At 43.0% G+C, this 21206-nt stretch overlaps 1 protein-coding gene across 7 annotated transcripts in view; it reads right to left on the bottom strand.

Moving 5' to 3' along the window:
- Positions 1 to 21206, bottom strand: part of ptprfa (protein tyrosine phosphatase receptor type Fa) — a 252391-nt gene that overhangs the window by 141755 nt on the left and 89430 nt on the right. For 6 of the 7 annotated variants that reach the window (XM_084011615.1, XM_084011612.1, XM_084011613.1 and 3 more), the window contains exon 5: positions 9046 to 9234. In XM_084011615.1, coding sequence (XP_083867741.1) covers positions 9046 to 9234 — 189 coding nt within the window. Of the gene's footprint in view, positions 1 to 3867; positions 3886 to 9045; positions 9235 to 21206 lie in introns of all 7 variants that reach the window. The other variant, XM_084011609.1, reaches the window with a different exon arrangement.

Genomic DNA, 21206 nt, shown 5'->3' on the forward strand with positions numbered 1-21206 from the left:
TCATGTTGTGAAGACCTGCAGCTGCCAGACTCCCTTAAGAAAAGCCCTCACATAAAGGCATCAAGGTATGACGGTCTGCCCCACTTAATCCTGCTTCTGGTTCCCTTCCCTCCGGTGGGCCCAGGAGCAAAGCCGGATCTGGGTCTGTTCACTGTCGCTCCAATGGAGGAGTTTCTGGTGAACCTGCGAGCCGTAAACCATTTTGTCCAATGTTGCAGGGAATCAAACTCAATGTTGGCATTAACAATGACTATACAGAAGCCGCCAATATTCTCACTGATGCTCTGGTTTGCTTATGATGGTCATAAAGAGACATCGATGTTTCAGCAGTTAGGCGTTCCTTGTAGTAACTTTAAAGATACTGGAATGTTTGAAGCTCATTGTTGGAAGCCTCTCGTATAACTCCTGTCCTAGCTTCTTCTGTTTCCATTGGATAGTTCTTTTCTCCCATAACATCCACTGATCACTGCTCTATGAGCACCGACTGCCGGTATTTGGTTCCCTAATGATCTTGTTGAGAGCTTTCATTTTTGGGGAAATAAAAGATAAAACTTACCTGGCTCATTTCATACAAACGTCCATACCATTACAATCATACAAACATTTAATATTCAGTTGTCAGTAGTGAAGTTAGATTTGAGATAGAAAACATGAATGTGTATTTTAGCGACTGTGCAATATTATATATCGGCTGTGAATGTGACATACATCATGCAGTTTTGCAGTGGACAATAAGAAATGTGAAAAACAAAATGTACATATTTCAGAATAAAATCCTGAAATGCAACATGGGATGGGTTTGTAAAACAATGTTCAGAACTCGTTTAAGAAAATAAAAACAGTCAGCGGTTGAATAATGTGTTGTCACATCCCTGATGGGTCTGATGCAGACAGTGAGCCCAGATATGGAGGAGGAACAACCTTCATCTGGGGATGCATGTCCTTAAACACCCCCTCTCCCTCTCTCTCTCTCACACACACACTGAGAGACACACTCGGGTACAGAGTATGCAAGCCTTTCTCCTACATATCACAACCCACCATGTCAGAATGATGATCAAACAGTTGTATATGTTTAACTCTCTCACATTGCCAGTCAGCCATGAAACTGCTGTGTGTTGAAGTGTGAAGCAGTATGAGCAGCAAACAGCCAAAAACATTTTATTTATTACTTATTTTATTTTTTACTTATTTCTATTTAATGACGATTGTCCATCACATTGCACATTCAGCACCTCGACATGGCAGAGGCCTTTTAGGAGGAAATGCTTCATTCTCTCCTGGGTTTAATCTGCTCTGAGCTCTTGGCAAGAAAAAGGTCAAGAAATGCTGCCAGAGAAGATGGCTTCCTAACAAAACATTGGAAGCTTCCTCAGACGTTGAGCCTTTGGTAATTGAACATGTGTTCCCTCTCGTGCGAACCGTTACACCTTAATGACAGGCACTTTGCTTGACTATCGGCTCACTGGCATGACGTAGGCGGTGATGCCTCAGAGCACTGACAGTAGGATGCTCAATATTCATATGCCTCCACATATGATTTGGTTAAGGGGGCACATCCAACCTGTTTGGTGCAGTTGTCCCATTAGCTCAATCACGTCAATCACAATCTGGTCTGGACCAAACAACTGGACTAAGACCACCTGAAATGGCGTAGCTTGATCCACTTCATATTGTCCTTTGTGGTGAAAGCAAACCACCAGGACGACAGGTGGGAATTCTGTGGTCTAAACTGTTAAAGTTACTATTTAGTCCATCCGTAGAGGCAATTTATGTAGTTGGTAACCATGGTAACGCATGCATTTGGGGCTTATCCCCTGATACAACTGAATGGTTTAAAAATAGAGGCTGTGTAGTACGTGTCTACTTCATGTATTTTAGCAGATGCCCAATAATTCTGACCATTTTGACTAAATGAACATCAGGCTGTATTGAAGAAGAGTTGAAACTAGAGATTGAGACCATAAACTCATGTTTACAATGTTTCCTGAGATAATAGATGTAGAAGAAGTTGGGTCATTTTCTCATAGACTTCCATATAATCAGAATTATTTTTGCAACCGGAGGACCCCCTGATGGCCAATAAAGAGAACACAAGTTTAAGCCACTTTAGCCTTGGCTTCACTTTTTAGAATCAGAGGTTGCTACCTAGTTCATAATTATGTTAGGGTGTGTCTTTAGATGTAGGTCTGAGGGGATGAGCTGCAAGTGTTGATAATTTGGTGACTTTCTCACCACATTTAGCAATGTTTGGAGCTGGTGCTGCTCGCTACTTTTATTGTTGAAGAGTTGGCAAAACTGCATCAGCTTTTTAAATGTAGCTTACTCTATGTATTTTCTCAACAAAACCAACCAAACAGCCCCAGTTTGGATTTCAGTCTCGACCCATGTACTTGAGTCCTGACCTATATTTCCTTCTTCTATTGTTTTGGAGGGTAAGTAATGACACTGTCTGAAAGTGTGCAATTGTGCAGCAAAGATCAGTGACATCACTGTGTGTAAGAGAAGCGAAGATGTTGTTCTCATTATTCTAACACTGTTATCCTTGTCCAATGACATGTAACAAGGAAGTGCTAATGTAGCTGCAGCTTGCCTTTTCCAGCTGTTCATAAAGATGTGGGTTGTAAAACAATGTGGTTTTCACACTGTGAAGGTGAGCTCTTCCTTTCAAAGTGTGGGTGTGTGGTGTTCGAAGGCCTAGATCCTATTATTCTGCTTCTTGTGAACCCCAGACCACCATGCAGAGGTGGACCAGAGTGGCCAGGTTTGGCTGAACACACTGCACCAAACAACAGCAGTTGCACCAAAATGAATTCTCTTTAAGTTTGGCTAGCTAGTAGAACAACACAGTGCCACTGCAATGGGTCAAATAACACAGCTTGGTCGGAGTTCTACCTTCGCCATCTAGCGCCACTCCATCACATGCTAGCAACACCATGTCAGTATAGGCTTTTTACACGCATAGTGTCTTTTCAAATAAAACTTCACAGGAGGTTATATTTAGGTGACCATGGTTGACATTTGCTTGATTGCCTTACATGACTGACATCACGTTGACATGAACGATTCACCTTATTAAAGACTGAAGTGCTAACCTTTTGTCAGCTCACTGTTGCTGACAATCGGCAGGAACAGCCGCCACATTTTCACTTCCAACTGGTGGAATACTACGGCTTGGTCGGTGGCCCTCGACTTCTGATGCTGAGTCCACTTTACTGTCCGTATGAGACGCAGCAGGCTTTCAACTAACGCCAATATGAACCACATTATTATCAGAGCAACTCAAAGAATAGTGGGTAAGATAGTCCGCTTTGGATATCAAACAACACAGAACTTTCACCCAGGAGACCGATGTGTGTGTCCCATGTGAAAAGAAATCAATATTGACTTATATGGACACATGCGTCAGTCAAGTTAATGTCAACCGCACACTTTTTTAAATATTAGTAGTTTTGTAGCCTAAATGTAACTTCCTGGGAATTTTATTTAGAAAAGACACTGTACATGTAAGGACCGTATATTGACATGCAGTCACTGACGCGTTCAAAAATGATGCTAGAGGGAAACGTAGAGCATCACAGTTTGAAGCTGACCAAGTGTTGGTATTGGAACGTGTTGGCGGGAACGTCAGTTGGTAACTGGTGAAGTAAACTACTGTCAGTGATTTCATTTGAGACGATTGTCACGAGCAAGTGTGGAGCTGTCCATTGTTTCCATCTCTTCCAAGACCATACACGCTTCTGAAGAATGTGCTGAAGGTAGTGGAAGTGGAAATGAGACATACTGAGGTGACGGGAGGACAAAGGTGATGGAGGGGAGGGGCAGTGAGGAGGACGAGTAGACGTTTTCTGTACCCAGCATTCTTACCTCTGATTGGTGTACCACCTGGTGAGGTAATTTGAATGCAAATAAGATTAGAGATAACCATTAGCATAAAGAGAAGAGAAAAAGTGAAAACAGAGAAAGATAAGAATGGCAGGAGAGCAAAAGAGAGGAAAAACAGCAGAGATAAGAATGACTGCTACTCTCACCCTGTTTAAAAATGATCCATAAATGAAAAACAATGTTTTAGCCGGGGGCAAGGAACACATTTACTGATCAATTTCAATACATTTTTATAAATGACAACTGCAGACTTGGTGAAAAACATTTCTTCTGGTCAAATGTGTTTTAATTTTTCCCCACAAGCTCTTGATAAGCAAAAAATTGTTTCCATAATGCATGCATTCATGCCCCGACTACTCTGTCATTTCGTGCACCTGGTTATTTACTTTCACACGGTGCTTATTTGGGTTATACACCTGGCTATTTGCTACACACAGCTGGCATCCGGTTGTCATCATAAAGCTCCCTTCTCCCCAGACAGCACCTGGCTATCAAGCACTTGACCCCTCATTCACCAACAAACAGGCCTGCTGTGGTTCCTTCTCCGGCTTCCTGCACTAACAAGGAAGATAAGAACAAGCTGCCGACTGATGCAATTCAAAGAAACCGGGATACACTGTGATGTTGCTGCCTCAGTGGCGGATAATAAAAACAAGCTCCAAAATTAGCATACTATAGATGTATTTTTATTACAGTTGTCATACCATTTGGGACATGTCATCTTCTGCCAACATTTCCCTTGTGCACTATTTAGGGCTGAACGATTTGAGTAAAATATCTAATTGCATCCAAAATTCCCATTGCAATTTTAATCGTTGTTATTTTTCCATACACAGCAGTTTCAAAGAAGTTAAGACTTGCCATGCGTAATCACTCACTTTTTTTGTTTTTTTTCCGAGTACCCCCAGATTTCAAAGCAGTCAGTCAAGAGTTACAATGTCATTTCAAAGTTCTGTAAATCTAATTTACCATACCAAACAGAAATGTTGGCTGTGCTTGGAAGTTTAACAGCAGATTCCAACAACTACTATCTGTGGGACATGTTGTTTTTGTTTGGGCGTAGATGGGCAAAAAACTTCTAGATAAATAATATCAGTACAAACGCTGAACAGATTAAAGCTACACGCCTGTGTACATAAAACGTTTGGTTTACGACGACTCCCACGGTGCATTTAGGTTCGAGTGTGCTGAGAAAATTCACGAGGAGATATGCAGAGTGAATTCATTTTGAATCCTGCATTGATGCTCGATAAGCAAGCAAAGCGCAGTGTTTTGTTCTCAACTGCACCGACAAAGTGGTTCGACCCTAATTCACACCAAATGCAAAGCAACATTCAGCTGGCGCAATTGCATTTAAATTCACGATGAACGGATGCAAATTTTCCAATCCTTGATCCACTTATTGCTATTTAATCACTGCAAAATGGTTTATTTTGGGTTCATCCAGCTGTGGTGTCTTGCTAGATACAGTGAATACAGCTCATTATGTTATGATCTTAGATATAAATGATCCTGCCGTCAAACTCGCTTCACGTTTGGTGTGAACACAGCACACATGAGTATCGTATTAATCGGGTGTGATATACGTTGAGATCATTTTGAAGCTTCCAGGCGATTATAGAGATCATTTATCAGTAGCAGGACCCAGAACTTTGGTGCACTAAAAAAAAAAAGAACCTCCCTTTGTTTTTCTTCCAGATGCATTCAGACAGCATATTAAGCAGACAATAGCCGAGAGTTACTTTATTGTTTGACTGTCTCACAGAATTAACTTTAATTAGCTACAGTTGAGAAAATCTGCCGGCAGCAGTTGTGATTATAGCTGAGGAACAGTCTGGGTCACCAGCTAAACCTTTCACCCCCTGCAGCTTGTTTAGACACTTTTTAATACATGTTATGTAACTAAAATGATAGCTCTTGTGATTCAACCATCACACTCAAATCACTTTTTAAAAATGATGAATCGTTCAGCCCTAGTAGTAGCAATGCAGCGGTAGCCTATCCTGCTTTCATCTTGCACATCCCTGCTTGTCTTTAGTCACTGGCACCATTTGGCCATATCAGGACATATGCAGCAAACGGTGCAGAGAGGAACGGTTACTATGCAGATGCCAGGGATCTGGATAATGAACCAAGCCACTCTTCAGCCGACAAGAACAAAAGAAGTGTCAGATAGGTGGTGAGAGACAGCAGAAGGGGGGCCCTGGAAGCTGTGTGGCCCCTGGGGGTCTGATGAAGAAGGGGACATCAGCAGCTTTCAGAGGGCAATACTGAGACAATACCATGACTTCCTGCCACGGCCTTCTCACAGCTGGAAGAATCCCACGCCATGTCAGCATGAAATCAGGGTGTCATGGTTATTGGGGGATTTCATTGTGAAAAATAATAGGACTTTATTATATTTTCACAATGTCTGGATTGGAAGGATTTTCTTTTCTGTTGCAGTGCCCATCAAAAACAGAATGAAGACTGATGGATCGGCAGCCTTCGAATTTCATCACAGCTTTGCACACGAGGCTCAAACCGATGGTGCGTGGTGCGAAACGCACAAGATGCATCCAGCGTTTGTCCATTTTGCCCTTTTCCAAGCAGAACAAATTAATTAAAAACAAAAATCACATCACGTGGATGGTAGAGGCTGGTTCCTCCTTGTGTCTTTGGGGGAGACGTGGAACTGCTTGAGCTCCTGGCAGACTCACTGAGGTTTTACAGTCAGGACCAGCAGAGGAGAAGTAACAGAATAGTGTATAGAGACTAAATGAGTCACATTTAACAACTTACTCCTTCTTTGTTCATCTCATTTTCTGTAACCAGTGTGGCATTTCAGCATTAGCAAGCTAGCTAGCTAACTAGCAGACAGCTGGCTAGTTAGCCACCTTGCTAATTCTCTCATTCTTTAACGCTATGCTGGTTTTAATGGTCCCATTAAAACCAGCATCATCCCCCCCCTCCCCGGAGAAGGAAAAGATACCTAGCTAACTAGCTAACAGCGTCGGCTCTCTTCTTTCTGGCCTCACTGAAGTGTGTTGTCACCACAATAACTGACAACAATCACCATGTTCTTTTGTACTTGTTGTCAAATGACAACTGAAAAAGATGCCTGTTCTACTGCATTTACCACAGGCATGTGATTGGCTGTTAGAGGGGACGTCCATTGATTTTATACACAACTATCAGTGTTCTTGATAGTGAACAGGGAGCAGGTAACGAGTGAGTGATTTCTGACACAACCGTGGTCATCTACCAGGCTGGAATTAACTGCAGTTTCCATAACGCCCCTTAGTGTGACAGCACATCTATAGTTTGGTACAGTGCCTGCGATGGATGCAGCTTGTGCACTTTTACCCACATGACAGATGCTAACCCGTACTTTTTACTCTACCCTTAATACTGTCTTTGAGCTTTAATGTAATCGAGGAATATTATATATTATTTATTTCTTATTAATATGATGTGAGACTCAGTAAGCCCTGCAAGAAACTGCCAATAGAAATGTCCTTCATAGGAAAGCTTTTTTCTTCAAACTTGGAGTATATTTCAGAGCCTATACTCACTTTTACTGGAGTAAAGAAGGCGAATCAGTACTTCTACTTTTCCCAGAGTCTTTCTGACTTCTACTTGAGTGTGGAAGTTCTGTATGAAGAAGTCCATTTTAATCACTTTTAATCTGTCTCTTGTGAGTCTACCAACATTCTGGAGTTGCCATAACACATCACTGGAGTTCCCCTTTAGTAGCCAATGATTGCAAAATGGTTCAGCTGGGGACATCTTTGTTGGTCTTGGCCCACACGTTGGCCACTAGAGATTTCTGCTTTCAGAACTCAGAAAAAACCTAAAAGTTTTCCGTAACTGGCGGCATAAACACACCGTTCTGCAGTGTTTTACTCCAAAAGAGTTTGGTCTTATTTCACTAATCTCCTTTCCTATTCCCCCTGGACTATCTGATCCAACAGTGGCAGTGCTTGCTGGTCCAGCGTCCAGAGATTCCAACGCTGGTCTGGGTCACATCACTCTTCGATGGGCAAGCTTTGGGTGTAATTACTGTCAGACAGTTGAGGTGTGGAGCACCAGAGGAAGCCTTACAGAAGCCAGCAGACGTTCTTTTCCTTTTACGAAAAAGAGCAAAGGTCTTAAATTGAAAAATGAAGCTATTAGTGTTTCTTAATGGATCAAAGTCATTTAATAGGACTAACTAATTCAGGAGCAAATCCAATCACTCCTCTATATAATGACTTCTATTGAAACAAATAAATTGAATAACTGTGGAGTGCTGACTTTGCACACGGTTACATATTTCACTTGCCTCGTGTGGCACAGGATAAGTCAGATTTTTCATTAAAGAAAGTCAGCCGCCTGTGCTTGGCTGCTGTGGGACCGCATGTGACGACGGGGCCCTATGAAACAAATTGAAACAAATTGCCATGCTATTTGGTTAATAATACGTGGCATGTTTGTCCTTACCTAAGGCCCCGGATGCCACTTGGGAAAAATCTTCAGAGTGGACTTCAAAGCCAATGATTTCCTCGAGGCTGTCTCTCAGTCTTTTCCTCTCTGACTCTCTGTGTTGAGGCAAGAGGAGGAGGCGCCCCGGGGCCGCCGGCGAAGGAAAATATGACGGATGGCAAGAATGTTTGGCCCCGCACAGCCGTTCCAACATTGTGTAAGCTGCTTGCAACTTGTTGGCAAGAGGCAAACGTTTCTATCTTAGCGAATGTGAGAGAAAGGGCAGCCGGGGTGCGTGGAGCTCATAGCGGCCGCCCGGCTCTGCTGCGAGCTGCTCTCCTGGAGAAAGATGCCCTATCTGCTCCCCTGGATCCTGGCCACCGCCTCACAGAGCCGCTTCACATGGCTGCCTCAGCTTTAACATTCATCACTGTCTGCGGCTTGTTAAGCACTCTTGGCAGGCCACTGTTCCCACACAGGTGCTGCTCCGGCAATTACGACAATCTACGACACCCTGAAACCATTTATATCCATCACAAGCTTGCTGTGTGTTTGACTTTATGAAATGCATCTTCTGTGTATGTATACCCCTCAACCTGTCCAGTGTACAGTCTCGTGGTTTCATGTGGAGCTTTGTTAACGTGACCTACAAGCTATCAAAGATCAGTTATCAGTCGGCTACCTGCACTGAACATGTTTAGTTTAAGGGTGCTTCACCTGAGCGCAGCTGTTTGATGCGTCCGTTGCTGCTGCTGATGTCCACTGGTAGGAAGTCTTTGAACCAGTAGATCTCCGGGTCTGGGTTGCCGCTGGCCGCACACAGCATCGTAGCTGTGCGTGTTCTCTCCACAACCTTCAGCTGGGGCCCCATGTCTATGGTGGGGAAGCCATGAGGGACCTGGTCCTCTGTGACAAAGACAGAGACAGAACAAGCGTTAGTTCTCCGACAGGATGACATTGGATGCATTCTTCAGCTTACGGTTTCACATCAGACGCAGAGCAAATATCAGCCTCGTGTTACTCTTTTTTTTTTGGCACCACTCGTCGCAGAGGAGGAGGGGCTTACATTCATGTAGACACCAACAAAGTTGAATCAATAATGGCTTAAATAACCACTATTGCTGCTTTGTACATGTTGTTAAGTCCCATCCTGTCTGAGTTCATAACATCATCCAGAGGTGCTCAGTGAATATCACCAAGCTGTATTCACTGTATCTAGCAAGACACACATCGGCTGGTTTACTACAGCTGGATGAACCCAAAATAAATTATTTAGCCATGATTTAGTGGTCATAAACAGAATAAAAAGTGTAACTCCATAATGATAGTGATTTGGAAAAATCAAAAGACATGCTTTGTTAGGTTTGTCTCCAAGATGACAAGCAAACACCTTTAAAATGCTTGTTTTCTGAATGGAGCTTTGATTGATGGATGCTAGGCCATGCTAACATTGTAGCTGCTCCAGCAACACAACCATAGTTGACAGTCTGGGTTCTGAACAGTGTCAGTGTCTTGAAGCAAACGTGCTTCATTTGCTTTGCGTTTATTCACGTCTTTGCATTGACTTTGTATGACAAATATTTTGAGTCATACTTGGTGTGAAAAAAACACCTTTAGACCTCGGGTTTCTCCGCTCATCCCATCACAATGACATTCAAACATCGCAACAATCCACCTCTGATGTGAATCCTGCTGGGCCGCTGCGTGACTAATCCTTCTATGGAATGTCCCGTCATGGTTGTGTGTGAATGAGAGCGAGGGCCACACAATTTCACCCCGACTGGAATTAATTCGGACAGAGAAAGGCCGTCACCAATAATCTGAAACGCTTAGTGGAGTCAAATGCCACATTGTGGATGAAACATAGTAAAATCATGGGCTTTTACACTTCTGTCCTTGCAAGAGTCAGAGCTTCACACATCTCTACTCATAATCATCACACAGCACAAACAGGAAGTGTTTACAGTTAATTCAACAGGACTAGTCATGTGATATAGGTCAGGGCTTCTTACTTTACAAATAAATGAGGAAAAACCACATGATGAGAAAAGGTGAAATACTAAACCGGTGTTTAAATATGTGTTATGCCTCTTATCCTCTTACTGTTGATTTGCTCATTAAGAACCGCTGAAAAACCTGAACCTGGGTCTTTTAGGAAGAAGGTGTTTCGCTCTTAGAAACTTATTTCTAAGAGTGACCTCAGTGTCAAGGCATCAAATAGTGGCATAATACAGTAAAAGACCATGTAGACAGTTGAAAGCAGCTAAAAACGGTTAAAAAGGTAAAGTGACTAAATGGTAAATGGCCTCATTTATATAGCGCTTTTATCCAAAGTGCTTTACAGTAATGACTGTCATTCACCCATTCACACACACATTCACACACCGACGGCGGAGTCAAACATGCAGGGCGACAGCCAGCTCGTCAGGAGCAATTAGGGCGAGATGTCTTGCTCAGGGACACCAGGCACTCAGCTAGGAGGAGCCGGGGATCGAACAGTGTGTTAACGAAATAGTGCTGTCTGCTCATTTAGAAGGTGAGTGTCTGTATGTGAAGAAGCCACCCAGTGCATTATGGGTTGAGCAACAAACATAGTATAAAGGCAGAGATACGTCACGCATCAAACAAACCCAGGACTTTATCCCAGAAGAGTGCGTGGCACACGTGTTGCACACAGAACGACTAACTTTCTCGACTACAAACCAAATACAATTCAAAGCTTTACATTTCTGCATTTCTTCCTAGTGTTTCTTACATTTCCCGTCTCCCAAGGTTTTTTCCTTATCAGATGCAATGACATTATATCTTGTGCCGAACCTAAAGCCCTCTGAGGCAAATTTGTGATCTGGGCTAAATAAATGAATTGAATTGTTGAGGAAATGCAATCCTCAGTAGCCCTGCAGAACAGCTGCCTGTTGCCAGATGTGACGTAATGACAGCTGAGGATGGGGATTTTATGGCCGATGCATAAAAAGAGACAGACTCACATTTCTGACTCATTCCTAGAAAGTGTCATCATTAGAAATGATGACAGTGATTACATGGCTAAAGGGGCATAATTAGCCTCTGCTTCAGCCACGAGGAGCTCTCAGGGAAACGACTGCATGGTATCTTAAATCCACTCTGTCATTTTTATTGGCCACACACTAACATGAAAACCTTCCCTTACCGTGAAGTCGGTCAGATACTTGTAGGTCAATGCAGCTAATTACATTTATATTCAGAAGAGACATTAAGGATAGTCATGGGAACCGTAGCGTGTTTTTGTTTTTTAACCACGGTGGAAACATTTGTAGTTTAGTTGTAGGAGGAGAAATTGTTTAACTTTTGTCATTAAGCAAAGCTGTAATGCAATCATTGTGCTGCAGCTGACATGTCCACTCCTGTCAGTCATTCTGTTTCCTCGTCTTCGTCAGCTTCCCGGGAGACAGACGGTAACCCGTCCCTCCACTCGTCTCCTCAGACAATATGGACGGATATGCAAATATAATTGGTGCACATGTCACTCCTGCAGGCTGCAGTTTAGACCACCGGGTTTAAGTGACTTGCAGATAATAATCCAACATAATGGAACTAGCTCTGAACTACACTCTTAAACATGCTCGATTTCTAATATGACAGTCAACCATGTGACCAGATTAACAGCTTCACAAACGCCACCTCAGACAACCTCTAATACTCACGTTTCACTGAGCTCTCAGCTAATACACTTTCACTTCAGTCAGTTGAAGAAGTGGATTTTCTTCACACTCAAAAAGGAATTACTTTGCCCTAAAAGGCGTCTGGCATTAAATCCGGTTTATTGTGAAGGTAGACTGCTCCGTTATTAGGTGAACTCCATTATACATTTTCACTTTGACTTGAGTCAACTGGTAACTGAATGGATCCACAGGTTGAGTCTGGTGAGGCTGAGGCTCCACAGCTTCAAGCCACTGCCATGTTTGTAATTAGATTAAAATGAGGTATTGTGATAATAAAAAGTCCTCCTGTAAAACTCATGGAAACATCGCTTTTAATTGTTCCCTTGATCTTTCTCGGCAGCTTGGTCGGAGCTCCACAGCTTCGAACTACGGCGCTCTACAGAATGTGATACTCCTCACATGCAGAATGTCTTTTCAAAATAAACTTCTGTCTTCACAGGAAGTTAGTTTGAGGCAACAAAACCACTCTTCTGGTTTAGGAGAACAACCTGACTACATCACTTGACTGACGACGATATCGATTCACATTACTCACGACTGAGGTGACAAAATGTCTCCTGGGTTAAAGTCCTGTGTTTGTTTGACCCGTCCACCTCCCCTCCCTCCTTGTGTGGTTCAAGGAGAGGGTCACTCTCCTTGAATTATATCCGTTGCTCTACCCATAATGCAGCGGGTGGCTGGGTGGGGTGACATCCAAACACACATACACGCTAGCTTAGCGTCGCCAAGGAGTTCTGACCACGCTGCACTAACGGGCTGCAGAGGGAGGAGTGAGTGAAGCGGTCTGATGAAGCGGAGTGATGCTTGCAGTCTGTGACATCACCACTAGATGCCACCAAATCCTCCACACTGTCCGTTTACAGTACCTTTTTATGACGAGCCAAACTCTCTTATAGAATTTAAATGTTACCATCACCTCTGAATATCCACGAGTCAAAGTGTTTTCCTTAAAATGAAACCCAGACAATATACAGCATGCTTTATGTTGCTGCAATGCAATCTGAATTGGTATCTACATTCATTACAAATTAAAGTGTGGAAACACAAGTAGAGAGAGACATTACAGTTTCCTTGGCATAATTGTTTTAATTGATCACTTTATTAGAACGAACTAAAGGAAAGCAGCAGAACGTAACGTTTATGTGGACTTTATGTAGTGATAAAGAGATGACTATCGTGTGGATGAAGACATGGTAGCAATGAGGTTTCCTCATCATCGCGGAGTGGAATGTGGTAAATGGACTTTATACTTCTCCACAAACAGCGGTGTGAATTCAAATCACAGACGTATAATCTGCCACAGGCTGCGATTTATGCTGCTGTTTATCTGTGTTCTGCACCAAGCAGATAACTCCACTACATTTATATGCACACTCATGTTCCAGTATTATTCAGAATATAACAATATTCCTAATTTGTGTCATGTGAACATCATATCCCGTTTGGATATTTTGAATTAGTTCTTGTTCTGAATGGAGCATTTTCAGATGAAGACATGCGTGATATGTTGATATTATTCAGGATTAAGGATCATTCTTTGAACATGGAAGCAGAACATCGACAACATGAGTCTTGACTGGTGATTTTACATCCTCTTCCCTGTGTGTAGAACACAAACCAACTAGTCAACAGTTTGTAAAGCTGCAGTAGAGACGCATGGCCAAAAGAAACACTGTGTTCACACGGTCCAACAAGTCCACCAGATTTCAAAGGATCTAAATGTCACAATAAGCTCCTGCCGTTTCACTTTTCCATGTTTTGATGTGATAAACGACACGTGAGGACATCGACCCGTCAAACACAGCAGAGAGCATGTGGGGCAAACTCTCAAATGGACCAGATGATGCTGGTAAGGACAGGCAATAAGACAACTAAAGAGAAGTTAATGGGAATATGCAAGGCTGCGTGTAAACAGCAATATTGGTAGAATATTCATTCCCATCAGCCATGTAAACAGATTAGTAGGAACAATGTATGTTTAGGAATAAGAGCAAAAAATCTGCAGCAGAAAACAGTGTAAGAAGTTGCTCCGGTCATCAGGGTTCTTATTAATCCTGTTCCTCATATAACAGCGTATAACTGATCTGAAACTAAGGCATTACCTTTATTCACATACAGGTCGGTCTGATTCACAGGATGGATGGAACATCACAGATCTGAACCAGGTGCCAAAATCCAGGATGTTGACGGTCAAAGAAGTCAAGGCTTCTAAGCCAAGGTGACCCGATCATCGGGTGGCGTCACTACGACTACGTCCACTTCTTATGTACAGTCAATGATCTGAACCAGACCTTTTGTGTTTGGAGTTCAACACTAATCTAGCACATTTTGCTTGATTTATATTTATTTTAACAAACAATTACAGGACTTTCAACCAGGAGACCAAGTTGGTGATATTTGGGGTCACAGAACTGAGTGAAAATTGTGTGTTTGGGACAACACTTTCTAACAGGGATGGGTCAAACACCACAGCTTGGTCAGTTAGCATAAAACTTAACTTGACTCACATGAGTGATGAGCCAAAAAGAGACTAAACCAGAGCGACAAAGTAAAGGTAGCATTAACAGAACTGAATGATAATGTCGCTCTGTGTCTGCTGGATGTGGAAAAAGACACCTGTTTTCAAACAGGCTCGCTATAACAACTTGATGGTGTTATAATATGTATAATATGTAAATGTACTTTTTTGTTGAAACCCCGAGGGGCCAAACAAACCGATGTATGAATTTTAGAAAAAGCACTAAGAAAGGGACGACTTGAAACAAGGCCCCCCCAGTCAGGACCAGCAGGTCATGGGGATGCTTTAAAACTGTTTCTGAAAATAATAAATCAGTTTCTTCACTTCTTAATTTAAATGATTTGAATGAAATATGCTGCTCATCTTTGTAGTCAGGACATCGAGGAAGCCTGGGGCATTTAAAAGCTGCCTGAGTGTATGTTAATGATGTTTTCTCAGCACATCTCAAGAGATGCGAAGGTGGAAGGAAATAACACGGACTCAAGGCGTCAAGGGTTATTTGTGGATATTTGCACAACAGAATGCGGTTGTAGCTCATTTATGCCACACGAGACAAACCAAAGCAAAGCAGCAGTCTCAAGGTCCGCTGCTCTTAATCCAAAACAAACTTCCTTCTACCACGGTGATGAGTCTATTCTGTCACATGACATCAGAGCGCCAGTAATAAACACAATACAACAAAAATAATTGGTAAATACTTTGAACATTTCATTCTGCTAGTTTGTTCCTCCAAGTTCTCTTTCTGGAAACGTCCCCAACATTTTCAATCCACAGCATGTTGGTATTCATAAATGGCATTCATATTCATGCTCACATTCGACCAATCAGTGATGATCAGCCCTACAAACCTACATGCAACCTCTACTGCTGCCTGTTGCCATCATTCAGCAGAGTTTGCTGCTGATTTTGGTGTGCTGGGAGTGGGAGAATTCCCCCGATGAAGGCTTGCAACCGTGGTGCAGACAGACAGGCCTCTCTGCAGCCTCACGTGCCAAATCAGGATCACTTACACTCAGGACTTTCCCACACTGACTGTGGCTGCGAGGGGAAACGTTGGACAACAGACAATGGTGCCCGTGATGGGAGACGTTGAGCAGAAAGGAGATAGTGTTTCATGTGTGATGACGCGGGGCGCATTGCTTCTACACATCCCATATTGAATTATACACTGTAATGTGCTCATATCATTTTGAATTCAACAGAATGCACCTTCATCTATTGTTGCTGTACTGACACGTCTCGTTCTTAACATTTGCATTGATGACGATGAAAACTATAACTATGAATTTGTACCAAAAACTGCAATTTGCTGCTTCTTTGATGCTCTTTTTCTCATGAGTCTGGTGGAGTTGATTTATGGTCTATTTGACTCTAAATGGATCATAATTTACTAAACAAACATCATGCCGTATTGAAGAAGACGTGAAACAAGAGATTGAGATCATAAACTCATGTTTACAATGTTTACTGAAATAATAAATCAAGTGAGAAGGAGGGTAATTATCTCATAGACTGTCAATGTCATCAGACTACTTTTTGCAACCAGAAGAGTCGCCCCTGATGGCCAGTAGAGAGAATGCAAGTTTAAGGCACATCAGAGTTGGCTTCACTTTTCAGAACCGGATACTGTTGCCTGATATGACCCAATATGAAAACCTATCACCCTCCAGCAGCACAGTTCAGGGTGTATTTCACCCTTTGCAGGTCTACACACAAGATTTACCTCATGCATACCTGAGAAAGTATAACTTCAACTTTAGACTGTTACTTTTTGTCATTTTTGTGCAGGTTTGGCGGCCACAAACACCACACAATCATTTTTGTGAATCTGCCCTTGAGTGTGCTGGCTGCAGGCAGTTTCTGGGGATGCACATCTGAGTTTTGCACTATTTTTTTGTATCTGACAGAATTCAGATGGAGCCTCACTTGGAATGAATCCATTATTCGAAATGATGTGTTCGAATAAAAGAGATAAAAGGGCGCGTCCACTCTCAGAGCCACTCTGGGATTCCTGTTGTCGGATTGAGAGGACTCATTCCAGTGGCCAGTTCACTCCTCTTCTTTTTTACCACAGCTCTGCTTTTCTGACCCCAAAGCTGCTTGACAACAATTATCAGCTTAGGAAGCAGTTAACCCACATCAGCTTTGAGAGCCATTAGAGTCCGAGCAACCACTGAGCGGACTTTTGGCATTCAAGCAGTGCCACAACATTAGCCTCAGGCCAGTGGTGCTTTCAATGGCAAATATCAACGTTTCACCAGTGCGGTGTGGGCGGAATGACTTAAGAGACTTGGAACAAAAGACAGCATGTCTCCCTGAGCCAAGTCAACTCTCAAAGACAGCCCTTCCCCCATCTCCATCCATCATTTTAATCAAGCAGATGCCGGCCTGCCTCTCTGAAGTTATGCTCTTAATAAGACCATCCTGGTGAATCAAAAGAGCAAAGGAGCATCTCATTGTGAGCAGGGAGGAGGACAGGGAAGGCTGCACAGATCAAGGCAGACATCTTGGCACGGCATTCTGATCATTTGGCCAGTGCAGCACCAATTAAAAGCAACAAGCAGCTCCCACATGTGCTGTGTACCTTTTTAATGGGTACATCTTTATTGTGCCACTGCACTACCTGCACACTGCTGTGGATTCAAGGAGGACAATGCCTGACAAGTTCCTGATTCATGGCAGAGAGATTTATTGTGCACCAAAGGAGGTTATTGACACATCATTTACAAAGTAATAGCCGTCCATCCTTTATCGATTCTACATCTGTCCCTCGCTGGATCACGGAGGACAAGACCCTGGTATTAACAGACTTTTATGTAAAATACTACAAGACAAAGTGTTCAAACTCCCGGGAGCAAGGTGATCTGGGAATAGGATCTTGACATTTGTGGTGGCAGTAGAGAGAGGATCAGGGGGGTCGGATACATCCTCTCACTGATCATGAATATCCGCACAGCAGCTTGTGGAGGCCGATGTCTCTGAACTCTACTGGAGTGATGAACAGTGTAGGCCGCCGGTTCTGAAAAGTAAAGTCAATGCTGCAGTGGCTTGAATTGTATTCTCTCTGCTGGCGATGGGGGGGGGGGATGTAGCTGAGCACTATTGCAATTAAATCACAGCTAAAAAGTTGATTTCGGGTTCATACAGCTGTGGTAAAACAGCCGACGAGCACCTCTGGATGATCATAGGAACTCATACAGGACGGCGTTTGGTTTCCTGCTGTATCTGGGACTTCACAAGATGTACAAAGCAGCGATAGTAGTTCTCTCAGCCATGATGGATGGTGTCTACATGGAGGTAAGCCCCGCCTCCTCTCCGGTGCGTTTAGCATGAGTGACGTCAATAAACACAAAGGATCAAGCGGTCATTCGTGTAACGCAAGGTGAAAATTCACTTTGCTGTGATGTGAATGCAGCAAACACCAAAATCTCCCAAAGTTGTCCAGTTGGGTTGTGATCAGGTTAGGGCTGCAACGATTCATCGAGTTACTCGATTAACTCGATTATGAAAATTCCTCGAGGCAAAACATCTGCCTCGAAGCCTCGTTAAATTCCTATGACGCGCCTATGTGCAGGGATCCGATTGTTCCACACGGACCGTTCAGGAAGCACACCAGCGCGTCATACACGGTCATTCATTCTGAATTTAGTTGGCGCGATGGCGGAAAGTCAGCCTCAGAATGTCCGTAAACGACAGAGAGTATCGGGGCTAAACAACGGTATCCTGCTTCCCCATGTGAGCGATTTATTTCTGACGAAACGAATGCGTAAAGTTGTAACATATGTGACTAGATGTCTCCTCGTCTCCGTGGCGCATTTATCCGTTTTGTTTATGTATATCGATCACTTCTCATCCGCCATCTTGCGAGTGACGTATAGAGTTATGTTTATGCATCGGACGCTCGTATTGGCTCCCGTAGCGGCTTTTACAGCCAATCGGAAAGCCTGATTTACGCTTGGCTGTGAGTTGTTGTGTTTGCCCAAACGGGAGACACGGAGGAGTTCAGAGCAGAGAAAAGAACGGTCAAACAGTTACTGTAGTGATAGAGAAAGCTAAATACATAAATGGCACAGAAGAAGTACACTATATACACACATATTTAGGGCAGGGAGAGGAAAGGGCCATTGCTGGCAAAACAAAACGTAAATGAAATGTTATCCATGTTTTATCCAAGTTGATTTAACTGTATTGTTAAATTCTCACTGGCACTTAATAAATGGGCTTAGTTTTGGAGCCAAATTTTGGAGTTGGAATGAATACCTCTGTTTATTTTTTTTAGAAATGCTTGATCATTTTACAGCCACATCATTTTCATTATGCATTATTTGTTTTGGTTGTTTAAAAACGCAATTTTTTTTTATCCGATTCCTCGATTAATCGATCGATAAAGTGCTAAATTAATCGATTACAAAAAGAATCGATAGCTGCAGCCCTAGATCAGGTGATTGTAGAGGCCATGATTATTATGATTCCCTTCATTCTCACACTATAACTGTTCTGTGCCCTGTATGGAGGCATCTGTATGTAAACACACACACACACACACACACACCCACACACACACACACCCCTCCCCTGGTATCAGCTCTGCCAAGTGACTGACCTTCACTTGTTTTTCATCATGAGTAAATAGATGCAAGAATGTACTTGTATTTTCATACATCTCTGCCAGTCTCTGCTACGCACACGCACACACACACACACACACACGCGTACGCAAATAGTAATAACACACAGGAAAGCCTACACATGTCCTAATAAGCTGTTAATACAAGCTTTTTGAAGCCGAGCCTTTGAAGACACATCGAATGAGCGCCTCAGAGGCGTGTGAAGTTAACTCAAAGGCCCGAGCATTAACTTAAAGGCTTCGGCACATCGGTAAAATCACCCATCACAGTGCCTTTTTAATTGTGTCAAATGCAAACCCTCCCTCCACGCACACATACTAAGTAAGTCGCTGTCTGCGATGCACTAATATTAGTAATGAATATTATCATCAATAGGGAATGGTTGGAATTACACAGGAGAAGTAACAGTAATCTGATTACTACCAAACAATCCCCTCCATGTACACCTGCTAGGCTTGGGTCGGTTCAAACATTTTCAAACCGGTCTGATACTAAGCCAAAGACCGGACCGAACCGGTGATACCAACCTTTTCCACTAAGTGACCTACTACGCCAGAACCAGACTTATTATACGGTCTATGGTACAGCTCAACCAAAAGCTTAAGAATTTCATGTGCAAATCTTTTCAACCATCATATCAAATTCCTCCCACCTGTCTATCCTGTTTCACCAAGAAATACGTCCCCATACGGAAGACAGATAGTCCAGAAATGTTGTTTGAGCTCCACTTTAAAGGACTTCACATGACGGCTACATTATTTGTCCAGATATTGTAACCACACACCAACCTGCGCTCCTATCCTGGAATTATACTAGCTGTGGTCACTTCATTATTGATCATTTTGTGTTGATGGTGGCGGTCCCTGTGGATAAAAGTGGTAGTGAGTCCCTTTTGAAAAGTCTCATTTTAGGGACTGAGTGTCTGTCTTGGTCAGTCCTGGTTCTGATTCTCCTGTGCCTCCCTTCCCTCCAGACCTGCTGGTCTAGTTTACTTATGTAGGTCACACAGGGGCATCAGTGTTACATTTATACTGTTTCAGTTAAGAGTCCCTCATATAACCATTAAGATTTTGACATGGCATTAGTGGACATTTGCTGATAATTACTTTTACTACCACAGGCATAGACAGTGCACCTCTATAATCCAGAACAAATCCTCACAAATGGAACTACACCTCCAAGGAGAGAGCAGGGAAGATGATTTTATCAACTATCATGACTATTTATCAATTATTAAAATGTTTTACCTCCAGCACAAGACAAAGCTTCTCCTCAGTGTAATTGTCACTCTCGATCAGGATAAATACATGTGCTACAAATATCACTGTGCTTTAAATCCCTCCATCCACTGTAGAAATGCATTGTAACCACCAGAGGTATAATTCAGCCTTCACTTTTTCTGCTGAAATGGCACCGTGTCCCGTGAGGATAATTAGAGTGCCATTCAGTCCTCTGATGCCGGTACAGGTGTCTTCCTGACAGATGGCCTTCGCAGCATGATAGAAAAAGTTAAAGAAAGTCTCAAAGTTAGAGATGACGTTACTGAACAGGGATGAGAGGGGGCTTCAAGTCCTCTACGGAGCTCAATGTCACCAGTGAGTAAGGCAGAGATCTAGGCAGAGGACTAGAATCTGGCGGCTTTAATTGCCTCTTTATCAGCATGCAGCACCCAGGCGTTGTATATGTCTTGCATGTGTGTCAGCCTCTGTTATTGCACTTCTGTGTACTGTAGGCTATATCTGCCAGTGTGAGCCTGTGAGCCTGGAAGCTGACTGTGGAGGCCTGTTGTGCGGAGATAAACAGCGGAGGAAGATGGCAGATAGTTGAGTCTGAAATCTCTCCACTGCAGGAGCCACTCCAGCAGCATTGACCCCATACTAAATATGCCCTTTCAGGAGAACATACAGTGGATTGGGGAAGGACAAGCAATCTCATAGATGTACGTAAGAAGTAGAGGCCCGGGCTGTAGCGACACTGTCAGAGAGACCTGTCAATCACAGCCCGTAGCCCCGCCCTAAAGCATAATCTGCA

This window comes from Eutrigla gurnardus (assembly GCF_963514095.1).
Source record: "Eutrigla gurnardus genome assembly, chromosome: 6".
NCBI lineage: Eukaryota > Metazoa > Chordata > Actinopteri > Perciformes > Triglidae > Eutrigla > Eutrigla gurnardus.